The sequence below is a fragment of the Toxotes jaculatrix genome, chromosome 15 (genome assembly GCF_017976425.1).
Source record: "Toxotes jaculatrix isolate fToxJac2 chromosome 15, fToxJac2.pri, whole genome shotgun sequence".
Classification (NCBI taxonomy): Eukaryota; Metazoa; Chordata; class Actinopteri; family Toxotidae; genus Toxotes; species Toxotes jaculatrix.
In genome coordinates this window covers 16,322,230-16,337,426 of record NC_054408.1, presented here as the reverse complement: position 1 = coordinate 16,337,426, position 15,197 = coordinate 16,322,230, and the positions used below count along the sequence as shown (strand labels likewise).

Genomic DNA, 15,197 nt, shown 5'->3' with positions numbered 1-15,197 from the left:
TATAGAAAAATAGAGTAGTTACTATGAGCAACAATAACCACCATTGCTGAACAGACACAGAAAGGCCTGCCAGTTCAAATTTGAGAAGCAGTCTCTGGGAGGAATTACTGGCCAATTTCATCAAAATAAAGAAAAACAAGGCTATGCTTGGTTACCACGTTAAGTGTCTCTGGAGCTGGTGAGAAAGCGACTCTCCCATTCAATCATTTATTAAGTTTCACACAAAAATATTACATTAGTTATATTGCCTAAGAGGCGATTTCCCAGCAGAGTTCAATGGTTTGCTGTTTACTGTAGTGTCTATTGTTCCATTGCCTTTTTGAAAAAGTGTTGTATTTCCAATCTGAAACCCTCTAAACAGTCTCTTTTTCTTTTCTCTCACTCTGCTGTCCCCATCCCTTCCACTTTAGTGCTTTCTCCCTCGCCAGTCTTCCTCGCCAATCCTTCATCCATGCATCGCCTAGCCTCGGGGAGTTCACATGGTCCCAATCTAGTAATTCAGCACATCCCTCCCCCTATCAAACCCTGCACCCCTCCCTCGTTCTGTCTCTCTCTCTTCACTCCCTTTCTCATTTCCCTTTTTTACTGCTCTCTAATTGCCAGGCAGCTCCGGGGCCAACCCGGCATCTGAGGCATCGACTTTTAATTTTATTAGACCACAGGAAAAAACATGTTTGTCTTTGAAATGTTCGAGCCTTTCTTGATTGTGATTATATGGCTGCGTAGTGCGCCTGTGTGTGCGCTTGTGCCTTTTCGTGCATATATTCGTGTGTATTTCCGCGGGAAGTTATTTTTTCTCCTGTAATGAATCCAGATGGGGAGAATCTGTTTCTATACCCCCTGCTCCTCCTCTCCTCCTCTCCCTCTGGTTCTGATAGCCGGGTGAGGCTGTGCTTTTTATTGGCTCTGTGGTTTATGGTGGTAATGATTTACTGTGTCTGGGCTGCTTGGAGGCAGCTTCAAGTTCCTCTCCTCCTCACTTTCCTTCTTCTTGCATCCCTCTCTCTCTCTCTCTCTCTCTCTCTCTCTCTCTCTCTCTCTCTCTCTCTCTCTGCATGTCTATTGCCAAGCACTTAATTTGCTGTCACTCTCTGTTTCTGTCTGTGGTTTAACTGTAAAACTGATATACCAGCATACCAGGCCCATAATGGCCTTAAAAACTGGCCTTCATTCACCTGTGATGTGAGCGACACGATACAGCTGTTGGAACACATCTATTTATCCAGTAGTGGTAGTAGTGATAGTACACTGGAAAGGAGATGTCCACTGGTTTAGAGGCCTTGCTCAAAGAAATTCAATGCCCTGTGAAAAATCCTGTTGAGGTGACATTAATACATAATCCATTTATGATGAAGATCAAATCATCTCTCTAAAAACCTTATTAAAAGCCAAACATCCATTTCTACTTAGTCATTTGTTTGACTATTATCCCTCTAGTTCTTTCCTATATTCCAATCTTATGCATTTGTACATCCTCTTGGACTGGACAGATATCGACCATCACCACCTACAGACTTAGTTGGAATCCATTATTGATACAAGAACAAGATAAAATACTGATGAGGTGGCAAAAACCAGTAGAACGTTTCTCTCTATCTATCTATATGTGGTCACCCAAAACCTACAGTCACATCAGCAAGCAGGTAAAAGCAGATTAAAAAAAAGAAAAAAACAAAGGGATTTGCCCTTGCATGCACAGTGTTTTCTCCTACCAAATCTGCTCTACCTAGTTCAGCTGCAGTTCAGACTGTTGATATTCGACTACTCTAAATGTGAATCACAGTTGTTCTGTTGTTACCATAGTTATGACAATGAGTGGAGGGCAAAAGAGGATAGAGGAGGAGCGCTATCTGACAGCACCTTGACAGCACAGCCAGGACACACTGCTCCTTCCCAGGGAAACACTTAATCCAGCTTTTAACAGCTTTGGCATCTGTACGTGTGTGTGTGTGTATATATGTGAGAGAAAGTGCATAGACGGGTGGGGCTAGTGCACTGACATACCTAATCCTTGTAAACTCTCAGGGCTGATGGAGAGTGTGCAGCTGCAGGCTGAGATATTTGTCAGAAAGAGAGAGGAGATTGAAGGGTGTGTGGTGATGAAGGTGGGTATAGTGTTGAGGAGAGAGTTTTTGTACTTTTACATGTGTGTGCTTGATCTATGATATGGAAAGACCAAGATCCATCTCTTGTGATGATCACTCATGCATTAAAGATGGTTTTCAATATTCTGAGCACACGCAGGCCTCTAAGTGTTGATAAGCTCTCTTCAAATCCAATATATATTCAGATCACAGAGAATCCTCCTGACTAAACACACACAGATTATAATGCTTACTAACAGGAGACTCCAAAGCTTTGTTAAACTGTGTTGTCTTTTACATTTGGATTGTCTTTACATAAAATGTGTAGCTTTTAATCCCCATTGACCTTTCTCCTCATCACAACAAAAAAAAAAATGTCTTGAGTCCTGATTTTTCATCAGCCTTGACATGTGTGCACGTATATGAACACACACACACACACACACACAGGCACAAAATCTATATTTACTACTCATCCCCGTCTTGTCACTTTAAAGAGGTCACGTCTGGTCCTTGTCACTTATAATGTAGGCCAGCTGTGACAACAAAGAGCAAACACAGCAGACATCTGTCTGTATGAATTGTGTGTACACACAACCTTTCACATTTGCATATTTGTGACACTGACAAGTTTCTTCTTTAGAAAGTTTACATATGTATGATCGAGTACTGTGTGTGTACTGTACTTATATGTTTGTCCTTGAGTCTTTCTCCACTCTAAAGTTAAAGCTATATGTTGTTTGATCATCATTATACTTACTAACCTCTGAAAAAGAAAAAAAAAATGTCCAAAAACTATTCAGCCACAGGTAAATCATCTTAGTCTTTCACTAATTAAGCCCAACATGACAATTCATGAACATATATAGAGAAAATACAAAACCAACTTCCTTTTTATATAGCAATGTGTCTGTGAATGAATAGGCGGTACAGAACTGTAAAGGTACTCCAACAGGACATTGCTCTGTAACTGACAAAGCAACTACGGATCAACAGGTATCAGAACTCTGCTGGTGCAGATGCTGTAAGGTTATTTTTATGACTTCTGTGAAACTGTTTTAATATCCAATTATTCAGTATTAATAACAATATTCATCTTAAGTGAATACTATAATTTTTTTGTTTTTAAATTAATCAATTTTCTTAATTATGCCTTTCCTGACTTCTGAAAATGACGTATCCTGCCTCGCTGATTCTACCTGAAGAGTCAATGCACCCACAGAAACCTGTGAAACTTAAAGTTGCATCATTGCAATCAAAACAAATAAAGGGCTTGAAGCGATGTGAAATCCCACTGCATCAAGTATACCCAATCACCCATCATCACACTCTTGCCATCTGCCTATCATCACTGATGTGATGGATTGTGTAAGTCTGACCTTGTTGTATGACAGCTCATGAGAGACAACTCCCATCTGTTCACTCTGCTAAAAAAAAAAAAACACCTTCCAAGTGCTAAATCACCTTCCAGGATATGGAACACTAAGTCCTACAGAGAAATGTGGAAACACATAAAGAAAAGAAGAGAGTGGCTGGGTGTTGGGTGGGTTTGGACAGTGACAGGTAGACATAATGGGTCCTGTGTCCATGTGAAGAGAGGAATGGAAAAGAAGACCAAAGAGAGAGATAATGATTGAGAGGAAAGAAGAAGAAAATGCTGAGCTGCCGACACAAAAACATGAACAAAACACAAAGGCAAAACTGTGTAAGAGAACATGACAGGAGAGGGAATAAATTGATAAACTACAGAGAGACTTCTGCACATTCCTTACTAGAGTCAGGGATTTCTGAGGTTTGGCTCTTTCTACTGCAGCTAGATTTATTTTACTCTTGGAATTTCACGGGACCACTTCCCTTTGCTTCCTTATACTTCTAAGCACTGGATGTGTGGAGAGATATTTGTATAAAAGGTTGATGGGAGTTTCAGGAGTCCATCCTTACATTAAAAGTGTCTGTTAAAAGGATGAGGTTCTTTTTTTTTGTGAAGGAGGAAGATATTCGATCCTGGTCGTTAAACAAGAGAATAGTGGCCTGGGATCGGCTTGTAAATGTCCAGGGCTGATGGTTGGAGTGCATATGTTTGGAGCACATAAAATATAGGCCAGTGTATCATATATGAAAAGGAAGGGAGGGAGAAGAAGAGCTTTTCTTCATGCATGAGTACCGTATACCCATTCATATAGTGTGAGCGGTTTAGATTAGGATGTGACTCATCCTGTCTTGAAAATCGTGAAAATCTGCTATTTGAACTAGGAAATGCAAAGTTAAAAAAAAAAACAAAACATGTAGGAAGCATTTACTTTTTGCCACTTGAAATGATGAGTTTCCTAAAGAGTACTGCCAGACCTTAATGAGCTAAGCCAAATCTCTGGACTGGCTCTGCAATCAATCTGCAATCTGTTTTCTGATTTCTGATTTTCCATAGGTCAAATAAGATCACACCTTCATTTATGTCTCTTAATAGTGCTGGTGATCAAAGTCATAGTATATCTAGAAGATGAAGCATAGCTGGACTTGTTGACTGGTTTTGAATAATTTTTTTACGCATTTGACTTTATTAGATTTCAATAAGGGAGTGATGACAGGAAATGAGAGAGAGGGAGAGATGCAGCTGAGGTCCACAGCCAGATTCAAACTGGGGCCATTGTGGTTCACAGTTGGCATTGTAACCCCTAAGCCATGGGGTGCTCCACTTTTGAGAGAAATCTGAGATACATTTTGTTCTTGTGTCGTCTCCATACACTGTAAAAAGTTAGCACACAACAAATTTTGAATAGTAGTTTAGTTTTTCTCGATTAAGACTTTCCAGATGTGCCACAAAGGCACAAACGTATACATGATTTTACTTTAATGACCTTTAATGAGGTTACTTCAGTGATTTGTATGGCTCCAACTCAGCAAGTGCAACTACTCGGTAAAATCACCTGGTGTAGTGGTTGTTTGAGGAAAAAAACAGAGCTTTGATAATATGTGGTATGAAAATATAACTTTAGAGTATGTCTGGTTGATTCCCTGAGTGCATGCCTTTATCCGTCTTACCAGCTTGGTTGGTGGTGATAGTGACAGCAGCGTACTGCCTCATCTTGGGTGCCAGCGATGACACACCGTTCTGCGCTTCAATCTCAAATGTGTAGTTAGTGTGAGCAAGCAGGTCGCCCACCGTCACCGTGGTGTTGTGGAGGCCCGTCGCTCTGGGCAGAAAGCGAACATTGCTCCGACAAGGCTCGCAATGCTGGGTGCCACCGTTGCTACCGTTAGCAGGGACACCGCGGCAGCGTTTGCAGAGGACAGTAAAGGTGATGTCCCTGCGCCCGCCGGCGTCCTCCGGCCAGCTCCAGTCGAGGATAACTGAAGTCTCGTTGATGGAGGAGATGACATTTCGAGGAGCTGAAGGAGGACCTGGTGCAGAGAGAAGAGAGGAAGATGAGGTGAGGTGGAGGTGAGAAAAGTTTTGAGTGGAAGGGAAAAGGTGAAATACCTACATGGAGATCTGCATTAAAAAAAAAATGTCATAATGAATGCTGCTCACTCTACACTCAACCTCTGTCATTGTAGTTTCATTACGGTAATATCAGGGTTGAGTAAAATCGAGTGTGTGTATGTACAGCATTATAAAATGTGTCTGTTTTTCTCTCTGTCTTCTTGGATCGGTAAGAAAAGTGTATGACACAGCCTCTTCCAGAGAGGAAAAAGACTGTCTTAAAGTCAGACCGACATATAAAAGTAAAAACGTCTTATTACAAACAGATCACTCTGAATATTTCCAGATTTTTATATCAAAGCTATAACTGTAATTACATGGAGGACAAAACAAAACTGCCAAATAACTCCACAGAGAACTTGAGCAGGAGGAGGAGGGAAAGGGAGTAAAATGGGCTTAGTGGATTTTGCCTTGAGATAAAGTTCTTTGTTTGGTTTGTTTGACTTGACAAGAATTTACTTCACTCCCAAACTATGCATAGCTTCTATCTTGTGTAATCAGTATTACAGTCTTTGACTGTTTTTGCACAAGATATTAAAATAAATAAATAAATAAAATAAAATACACCATAGATTAAAGAAGTCTCGCAAAGTGTAATTGTAATCGTCTTCTTGAGACATGTTTAATGTTGTAAATCTAACAGGACTCAGGAGATTTAGGAGCAGTATTGTAACTCTGTGGCAGTATACTTATACACAACTTGTGCCTAAAAGTGAAAAGAGCCACTAAAAATTTCAATTCTAAAAATAGTAAAAAGAAGAGGCTTCAGAAACCAAACCAAAATCATGACCATGCTAAGTTACTAATACTGTTCAATAAAGCATTTAGTGGAAATGAAATAAATTTGGAATATTCCATCATGTTCTTTCATGCATGAGAATTGTTACACACGGGGAATGAAAATAGTGTGATCACAAGACAATACTGGGACTATGAGATTTTTATTTATGATGTTATAACAAATTTCAGCCACAATAGCAATTTCCCAGCTGAAAAAGAAGAATCTGACATTGTATCCCAATCAGTGAAATCTGATTGAGAGCTTTTTATTTGAAGTACACACAAGCAACACATCTCCTGGTAATCATAACATCTTTCTTAACCGTTTACTCCAGATCAGCAATAAAAATCTAATAATTTGTCAAGATCTATATTGTCACTCATCACTACTCATTTCCCTTCTCTTGGTAGGCACAAACAAAGAAACCATCTTTAGATAAAATAGTGTGTTAACTTATTGACTATACCTATTATTTTTAAGAATCTGTGAATTCTAAAAAGTAAGACTGCATTTTCTTTTATCATAATCTCACCCTGACAGTCCTCTGGCTCGCCTATACATCCACCACCACTGATCACATCAAAGTGTTGGACCCGTAATTCACATCAGATATTACCTGCGCAGGCATGCACATGTACACATGCAGGCAATCATATACTAATTCCAAATGTCAAAATAATCCATAGATACTGAGATCAACACTTGACATGAATTATAATGTCTAAGAACTGAGGATGCATCTGTAATCTCCAACTGCCACTGACAATTTATAGACTCCACTATATCACAGGAGATGTTAGCAGATGCTAAAACTTTAAATTTTGGGGGGAAAAAAAGTGATTGAACAGTGTGTTTCAGCAAGGTACAGTGGGGATGGTGGGGATCAGTGAGACAGGCCAGCACTTTTTGTGTTTGTGCTCATTTGGAGGCGGTGCTGTGGGACGTAGGGGAATGTATTAATGCAGTTTTAATTGGTGGAACTGAATTCTTGGGAGTAGACAAACTATCCTTTATCCACTGTTAAGACAGCTGCTACAGGAATGTCTCAAAGACTGTAATGCTGGAAATACCTTTTTTTTTTGTATGTTTCTATGAGTCTAGTATTCTCATTTTCCTGACCTCATAGATTTTTCTGCCAACATTTTCAAATGTCTTGAGTCAACTCTAAACAACCTCTGTCACACCGCTATGAATTAAATCCCTCTTCTGAGATAATCATGATCATTATCTTCTAACAACTTGTCTATTCATTTGCAGCCCTTGCGTCGCTCAATCTGTCCCAATGAGGTGAAATTTGCCTAGCTGACAAGATGGTTGAGATAATCACAACGGGGACCTGCCCTGACTGTCTTTCTAATTAGGATTCTGTCTGTGGCTGTGGGCGTCGATTTGTATTTTCTACTGTTCTCCACACAGTGAAAGATTTTTTCTCCCTAGCCCCTTTAGTAACGGATGTATCCATAATCTGACATCAGGGAATGCAGTGATTTATAGTTTTTTATGGGGAATGCATTTTGGAAGGCTTACAGGAGGCATCTGCATCTGCAATCCATTTGCATCAGATGGAGACAAAAGAGAACCATGTAGAAAAGGTGATAAAGAGTTCTTGGGCTGCTGTGGCTTCAGTGACCTTTAAATAAATGAGAAACGTTAACCCTCTTTGTCTATTAATAAGCTATTTTACTGGTGAATTGAGCAATTGCATACTATAATAACAATGTTCATTTTTTTATGCATAGGAATCCAACTGTTAATGAGATCCTGCAAATTGGAATACCCTCTATAAACACTGTTAGACTATTTTCATGAGAATCAAAATGGGTATTTATAGATACAGATCTAAAGCTTCTGGATTAAATTGCAGGCAGATGGTGTGTAAACACAATATCTTTACTGTCAAGCAGCTTTTTCTATATATATATGTGCAACACAATAATGTTGTGTTTTAGAAGACTTTGCAAGGGCAAACAGTTTTCTCCACAAAAGAATGAGTGTGAAAAGCTATCTGAAAGAATTTAGAGCATAAGGGGATAAGCAGCTCTTTGGGGCAAGGTTAAGACAGGTTTCACTGCTTGTTTTATGGGTTAATGAGAAAATCTTCCTACACCACATTGGAGGGTTTCTCTGGTCAGAAAAAAAAAAAAAACACGAGAGGCTGAGGTCAGGGAGGAACCCGCATCATATGAGGCCGCCACTGACTCCTCACGTAATATGCAGTATAACCCAAAAATGTTGAGCTAATCACAGTGAAATCACATGCACAGACAAATGCGCACACACTTACGGGTACAGGCCATGGAGGCGGGGTCTCCCTCAGCACGAAAGTAGTTTTTCTCACAGCCACAGTGCAACGACCCCTCATGGTGAGAGAAGCTATGAGGCGGACACTTTGAACACTCCATGTTCCCGAGCGTAGATTTGTAGAAGCCTGCCCTGCACACTGGAGACAAAAGAAACACAGATAGATACATGAGCATCATGCTGAACCAGCACATTGACATCTATCTAATAGCTGCATTTTTCTTCAGAGCACCTACAACGAGAGCAAGAGAGAAATGAAAGATGGGGAGTATTTAATGCACTCTCTCACACACACATACAGACACACATACAGACACACACACACAAACAAACTGCAAGAAGAGGACTGAATGTAAATCTGCTGTTCATGTAACAAGAATCCATTGACTGCTGGTAAAAAACAATAATTCTCTGAAATATCTTTGTCTCTGCTGCTCTCTCTCTCTTCATCTCTCAGAAGGCGCAACATGAATAATGCAAATTGTCCCCTCAGATAAAAGGGCTGTTCTCTTTAAATATCTGTGGTATTAAATCTGCACTCAGCAGCTCTTTTAACTCCTACTCGCCACAAATCTGTTGCAATCTGTGCAAGTAGGGTGACACTCCACCTATGTAAAGTATTTAGCAGGTGTATGAGTATGTGTATGTGTATGTGTGTGTCCGTGTAGGAAGAAAGATCAAGGGGAGGGGATCAGGAGAAAAAAAAAGACTTTCTTTTATGTTTTTTCTCTCCTTTCTCTGTCTCATGCCTTCACTGTTAACTCTTTTCTTATGCTCTATCATGGGTTGAGGTTGAAACCCTTGTCATCTTATCTGTACTTGATAATGGGATACAAAGCATTTAAGTCTACAAAAAGCCTCTCTAATAAGTAGATGCAAATTCAAATTACACAAGGCACAGGATTAAAGCTGCATTCAGCCAGTATTTCACAAATATGCCAGAAATTCAGTGTCTTTAAACCATGACTGCTTTTGTGCTTGAAGCAGCATTTATAAAGCCACTTGGGTAAACTGTGTGGGTAAAATGTTGCATTTAGATCAATTCAAATTAAATCCTTCCCGAAGACAAAAGCAGGCTGGTGTTGATTAATTATACAATACAAGTATTTAACCAATCACCTAAAATTTAATCATATTTATTACTGATAAAATGATCTGATGACACTGATTGGACTAGACTTTGTTGTTATTAAAATGCAAACATGGAACTTTAAAGGAATCTGACACTGTTGCACACATACTCTCACACAGAAACATGCTTGTTCTCTCACTCTCTCTCTCTCCGTCTCTCTCTCTCTGTCTCACACACATATACACATATACACATATACACACACACACTAGATTTAAAAAAAAATGACTAGCAGCAACAGCAGCAAGCCAGCAGAATGTGTGGGCTCAGCAGAACAGGTCTGACAGATCCCAGTGGTGGACAACACACTTCTGCAAAAGCCAACACTGCTGATACTACTGCCATATCCATCACTGACACTGGCACACCAAGGTCCCCACGCTGCACTAAATACTCCACTACCTCTCCTTTACAGTGTGTGTGTGTGTAGGTGCGTGTGTGTCTGTACATGCGTGTGGGAGAGAAGTAGAATGTGAAGTGGGTTTAAACAGCCCCATTATGATCCTACTGATGGAATGACAACCACATCACTCGCTGACACACACAAAACAGACCACCCTGATTGGAGGACACACCAGGAAATTAGACCTGACAGCCAGTGTACCCAGCCAATCAGCTAACAGAAGCAGCAAGATAACCGCTGGCTCAGCAGAACATAAAACAGAAGTGTGCATAAACAGACAAATGTTAGAATAAATTAATCTCACAGCAGCGCTACGACAGAGCACACGTGCCCCCTAACAGTTCACCCCTGGATAACACCAAACAAAGATGCTGTTCCTGTATTTGTTGGACAGTTAAACCACTGGGCAAGAGTCCAGCCTGAGTTGTTTCTATTTAGCTACCGTATGTACTAACTCCTGACATAGTTCACACTGAGGATCAGAAACTAATCAGTTATGGAGATATCTATATTCACAGGAGAAGATGTTGGCAAGATTTTTTTTTCTTGGTTTCATATTCTGATGTCACAGATTGTTTTATTTGCCAATACATTTTTTTTTGTTCTGTTAGAATAACATAGATTAAGACTAAGAAGATAGATCAAGACAATTTATCTATCTAAAAATGTACAGTCATCGGCTTTGTAAGTCTGTAGCTCTCAACACCAAGTCCACTGATTCCTTCTGAAGACATACCGTGGATGGGTCAACAGTTATAAAGATATTAATGTGCGTGCGTGTGTGTGTGCATGAAAGAAAGCTAAATAATTTCTTTACACAGCTTTTAGTATTTTAGTATTTTCAGATGCAAATTAACATGTTTGGTGAAGTAGTGTGTATTTACAGTACCAGGAGTTTGTGTATTTGACTAAAATTAAACCACACTGCACATGTTCATTGTAATGGCGGAACATGTCATACAAGGATAACTTGTATAACTTGTTAATAGGATCAGTTTGTTGATATTAAGAAAATATCACCAGGCTTATCCTTTAAGCATGACCCTCTGCAACTACTGAATGTACTGAACATCTTACTACGCTTGGATGAACGAATCCAGCAAGTCACCACTCCACAAACATAAGGAAAACAGCCTCATTTCCCCCCTTGAAAGTTAAAAATATACAGGGACTTTTCAGCGCATAACACAGCCGTGAAACTTATTAGGCACAGAGTGGAACTCATAAACTTTCAATGTAAAAATTAATAACCAAAACTGCACTTACGGTATGAGCTTTTCATATGACAGTTAGCAATATGTTGTATTTTCATGACCACAACCCTAAAAATATTTTTATAACAGCTGGAAATGGATAATAAAGGTTCGGTTTCTTCCCTGTGTCTCTGCCAAGATAAAAAGCAGCTCTGACAGAGGCTGATGGTAAAATCAGATTTGGCTCACAGGAGGTTAACTCCTCATCTAGAGGAGAACCGGGACTGACATTGACCAGCAGTGTGTGCAGGGGCATGAGTGGATAGTATGATCCCATGTGTAGAGGCATGTGCACGTATGTGTGTTCCCCAGAACAGGAAACACAGCACCTCTTCAGATGAAAGAGTATGTGTGATTAATTAAAAGATTTGTGTGCGTGCATGTGTGCATGGTGTGTGAAAATAACACATACAGAGACACGCACACTTTCACGAGAGCATCGCTTCCTTGATAAATAGAAAATTAAATATTTGCAAAAGAGAAAAACATGAAGGTTATCCTCTGTGAATCATCTTTTATTTACTTTCAAATCAATAACAGTAGCAGGAACAGAATGTAAGGACTGTATCACTGTCGTTGTAAATAGTCCTTTGTGATACACACAACACACACGCATTCTAGTTGAAATTCTTGAATACTCACATACTCAAACGGGTATCACACAATGGCTTTTCAACTTTCTACATATTGATAGCTGAAACACAATCTCTTCATTCACTTTTAAAGAGCACCACACACCAACATTCACACATGCACAAAGTCACATGTGCATACACATACAGCTGCAGCCGCCACATGATATGGTTGTTGTAAAATAACCAGGGCTGCAATTTGCTCAATCAATAGTCTAGGTCATACGACACCCTCATCAATAATTAACATGGCTGCTGGATGGTCTAGTGATCACATGCAGTCCCTCTTTTTTTACTAAATATTAGGTGAAAACCTGACCTGACCTTAGAGAGACCAGATTTTGGTACTTTTATATGGGACCGATTTTAAAAAATTTTAAGATAAGAAGGAGATTTTACTGTCCAAATGGGTGATTCTAAAGCAAAGATATGTCTCAATTTAATAAGAGTTTTTTTTTTTTAAATGGAACCTGAAATTAACCAAAAATCCATTACGTGATTATAATCTCATTAGAAGCACAGATAAGCTTTCATTAGAATACACCGTGATCATCATGCCTGAAGATTAAACTCAGCAACATTACTTGTCACATGACCCATGTCCTCTTAACCCCTGACCTCATTTGTAACTTGTAAATTGATTGGTGTCACATAGGGGAAGTAGGAAACTACCTCTGCCCTTGACCCCTACCTTTGTGTCATCCTAATCCAAAGCTTCAGTCTCTCTCTCTCAGTCACATAAGCTTACACGATTCCAAGTTTCAGTCTTGCTACAAACGGAGCCAGAACCAAATGACCTAACAATTGATTTCCTGTTTCCATACCACCTCCGCCTCTTTTCTTTTTAAATCCGACAAGATCGCAGTGACTTTCACTCCCTCTCTACTCCCCCTCCATCTCCCTCCGTCTCCACCTCCCCGTCATCCTGCCCTCCCTCCTCTAGTTCTTTTCTGTGGCTTTCCCTTCCCTTTCTGTTGCTCCATCCTTCTTTCTTTAATTGGAATCGCTCTCTTTGAAATGGAAAAGTTATTTACTTTGACAGCTTAGGCATTTGGCTGGCGGTCTTATCCGGAGCCACTTGTAATGTTACTGGAAACATGGCAACAGTAAACATCTTGCCCCCTGCCATGAGATCCCCCTTTGGGCCAACCAGTAACAAGTTACAGAAATTTGAAAAAGGTCAACGTCTTTTATGAAACCATGGTACAGTTTGGTGGGAAATTTTCACAGCCCAGTAATTATTATTAACCCAGAGACGACCACAATAACAAGCACAAGTGTCATGGAGAGAGACACGTTGAGATACTGATGGCTCGAATTCATGACTATATTACTCTTACAAAGTGACACAGACATCCATTATGCAGAGTTACAATCAATTTGTTGAAGCTAATAAGTCTTAACACAATAAAATGAACTCATTTTTTGTCAGAAATACAAACGAAAGCAATCATCAGAACTGATAGGTTGCGTCTTGGGGCAAATTGCTACACATTCCATCTCTCTTATGTTCAATTATTGTGTCATTTGCCATGATAATCACATTGGGGACACACTGGAGTTTATTCATGTGTCAGCATGGCGAACCAATGTGCATTTGTCTGCCCGTCTCAGCAGAAAAGTGATTCTGTACATCTGTAAGCCTCCAGAGCCACACAGACACATTAACTCCAAACTAAACCTTTAAAGTAATTCGGTTGAGGCGGATGTAATGAGAGCTGCCAAAGGTAATCAGAATATAACAAAGGCTCGTAATAGGCCCTCAGCTCTTAAGGTAGTAATTGCTGATGATTTTATATTGTGGTCCTGTTGTGGCACAGCATAAGCTGGAAGCAGGATCAGGTGGGATATAGCAGCAAATTCTGCAGTATTTTGTGGTTTCTTTGCTGATTTGTTAGAGATCTGTATGTCTGTGTAGTTCCCAGCGATGCCTTAAATTCATTATGCCTAGCTGAAATATGGTGGAATGAGCACACTGTAGATCAAGGTTAAATGATAAAGGAGAGGAAAGGCAGTAATCTCAGTGAAATCTCTGCATTGTTTCACAATGAAATAGCTCATCACTGACACATTTGAAAATGGAATTGGCTATTAAATTTCTTGCCTGCTGTCATGAAAATATAGTAGTTTCTTTATTCAAGATCATCCAGATCGTCCCAAATCATTATAATGACATAGCTAAAACTGTAAAAATGTGGTATTACTGATCGTTTGATTCCAGGTGTTTTGTTTCAGGCTCACTGTTTTATTTTAACTTAGACTTAGTTGGGATTTATAACTAAAATGAACCAATAAAGCAACTCAGTGGGAGGAAAACTAACAACTGTGCTCATCTAGCTTTCACTGAACACCTAAAAATGGGCCACTAGATCAATTTCTGACCCTGATGTTCACTTTCATCACTGCCATGACCTCATAAACTGCATTTTCAGCAGCCATAGAAATGAAGCACTTGGCTTCATAAGCTGAGCAGCAGAGGGCCAGATTGTGATGTTGGAGTTTGTGATGCTAACTGCAGACTAATGGCCTGGAGAGACCCCACTATTCAAGTCTGTTTATCTATACGCACTCAAAGAGACTCTTCTGCTGCCTAGATCCACTGTTTGTGTGTGTGTGTGTGTGTGTGCGCGCGCGCATGTGTGAGTCCAGAATACTAATCATTAAACCACACAACCACTTTATGTGTGTGAAAGAAAGTTGCAATGTGTATGTGTGTGTGTGTTTGTGTGTGTGTGTGTGTGTGTGTGTGTGTGTGTGTGTGTGTGTGTGTGTGTGTGTGTGTGTGTGTGTGTGTGTGTGTGTGTGTGTGTGTGTGTGAGTGCACACACAAACTGGCACGGTAAAGCTTAATTAAGTGATTTGATCCAACACTGATTTGCATAATAAAGCAGCCTGATGAGGAGGATAAGAGGAGGACGTAAGGAAGTTGAGGAAGATGAAGAGAGGTAGAGGAGGAGGATGAGGTCAAGTGAAAGAGAGGAGGAGGAGAAGGAAGGGGAGGAAGAGGCACAAGGTAAGTAAGGTGTACAATACTGGTACTGTAGCAGAAAGGAAATCAGAAAGGGAACATTTGTAAGTAGAAACACTCCAAACCACACAAGCACATTATCATAATAACAAACTGAATGCT

General features: G+C 39.9%; 1 protein-coding gene across 5 annotated transcripts in view; it reads right to left on the bottom strand.

Annotated features, from left to right (window-relative positions):
- epha3 (eph receptor A3) overlaps window positions 1-15,197 on the bottom strand; it is a 98,058-nt gene that overhangs the window by 38,255 nt on the left and 44,606 nt on the right. For all 5 annotated transcript variants that reach the window (XM_041056555.1, XM_041056556.1, XM_041056552.1 and 2 more), the window contains 2 exons: window positions 8,631-8,786; window positions 5,124-5,483 (listed from right to left, as the gene is read on the bottom strand). In XM_041056555.1, coding sequence (XP_040912489.1) covers window positions 5,124-5,483; window positions 8,631-8,786 — 516 coding nt within the window. The remainder of the gene's footprint in view (window positions 1-5,123; window positions 5,484-8,630; window positions 8,787-15,197) is intronic.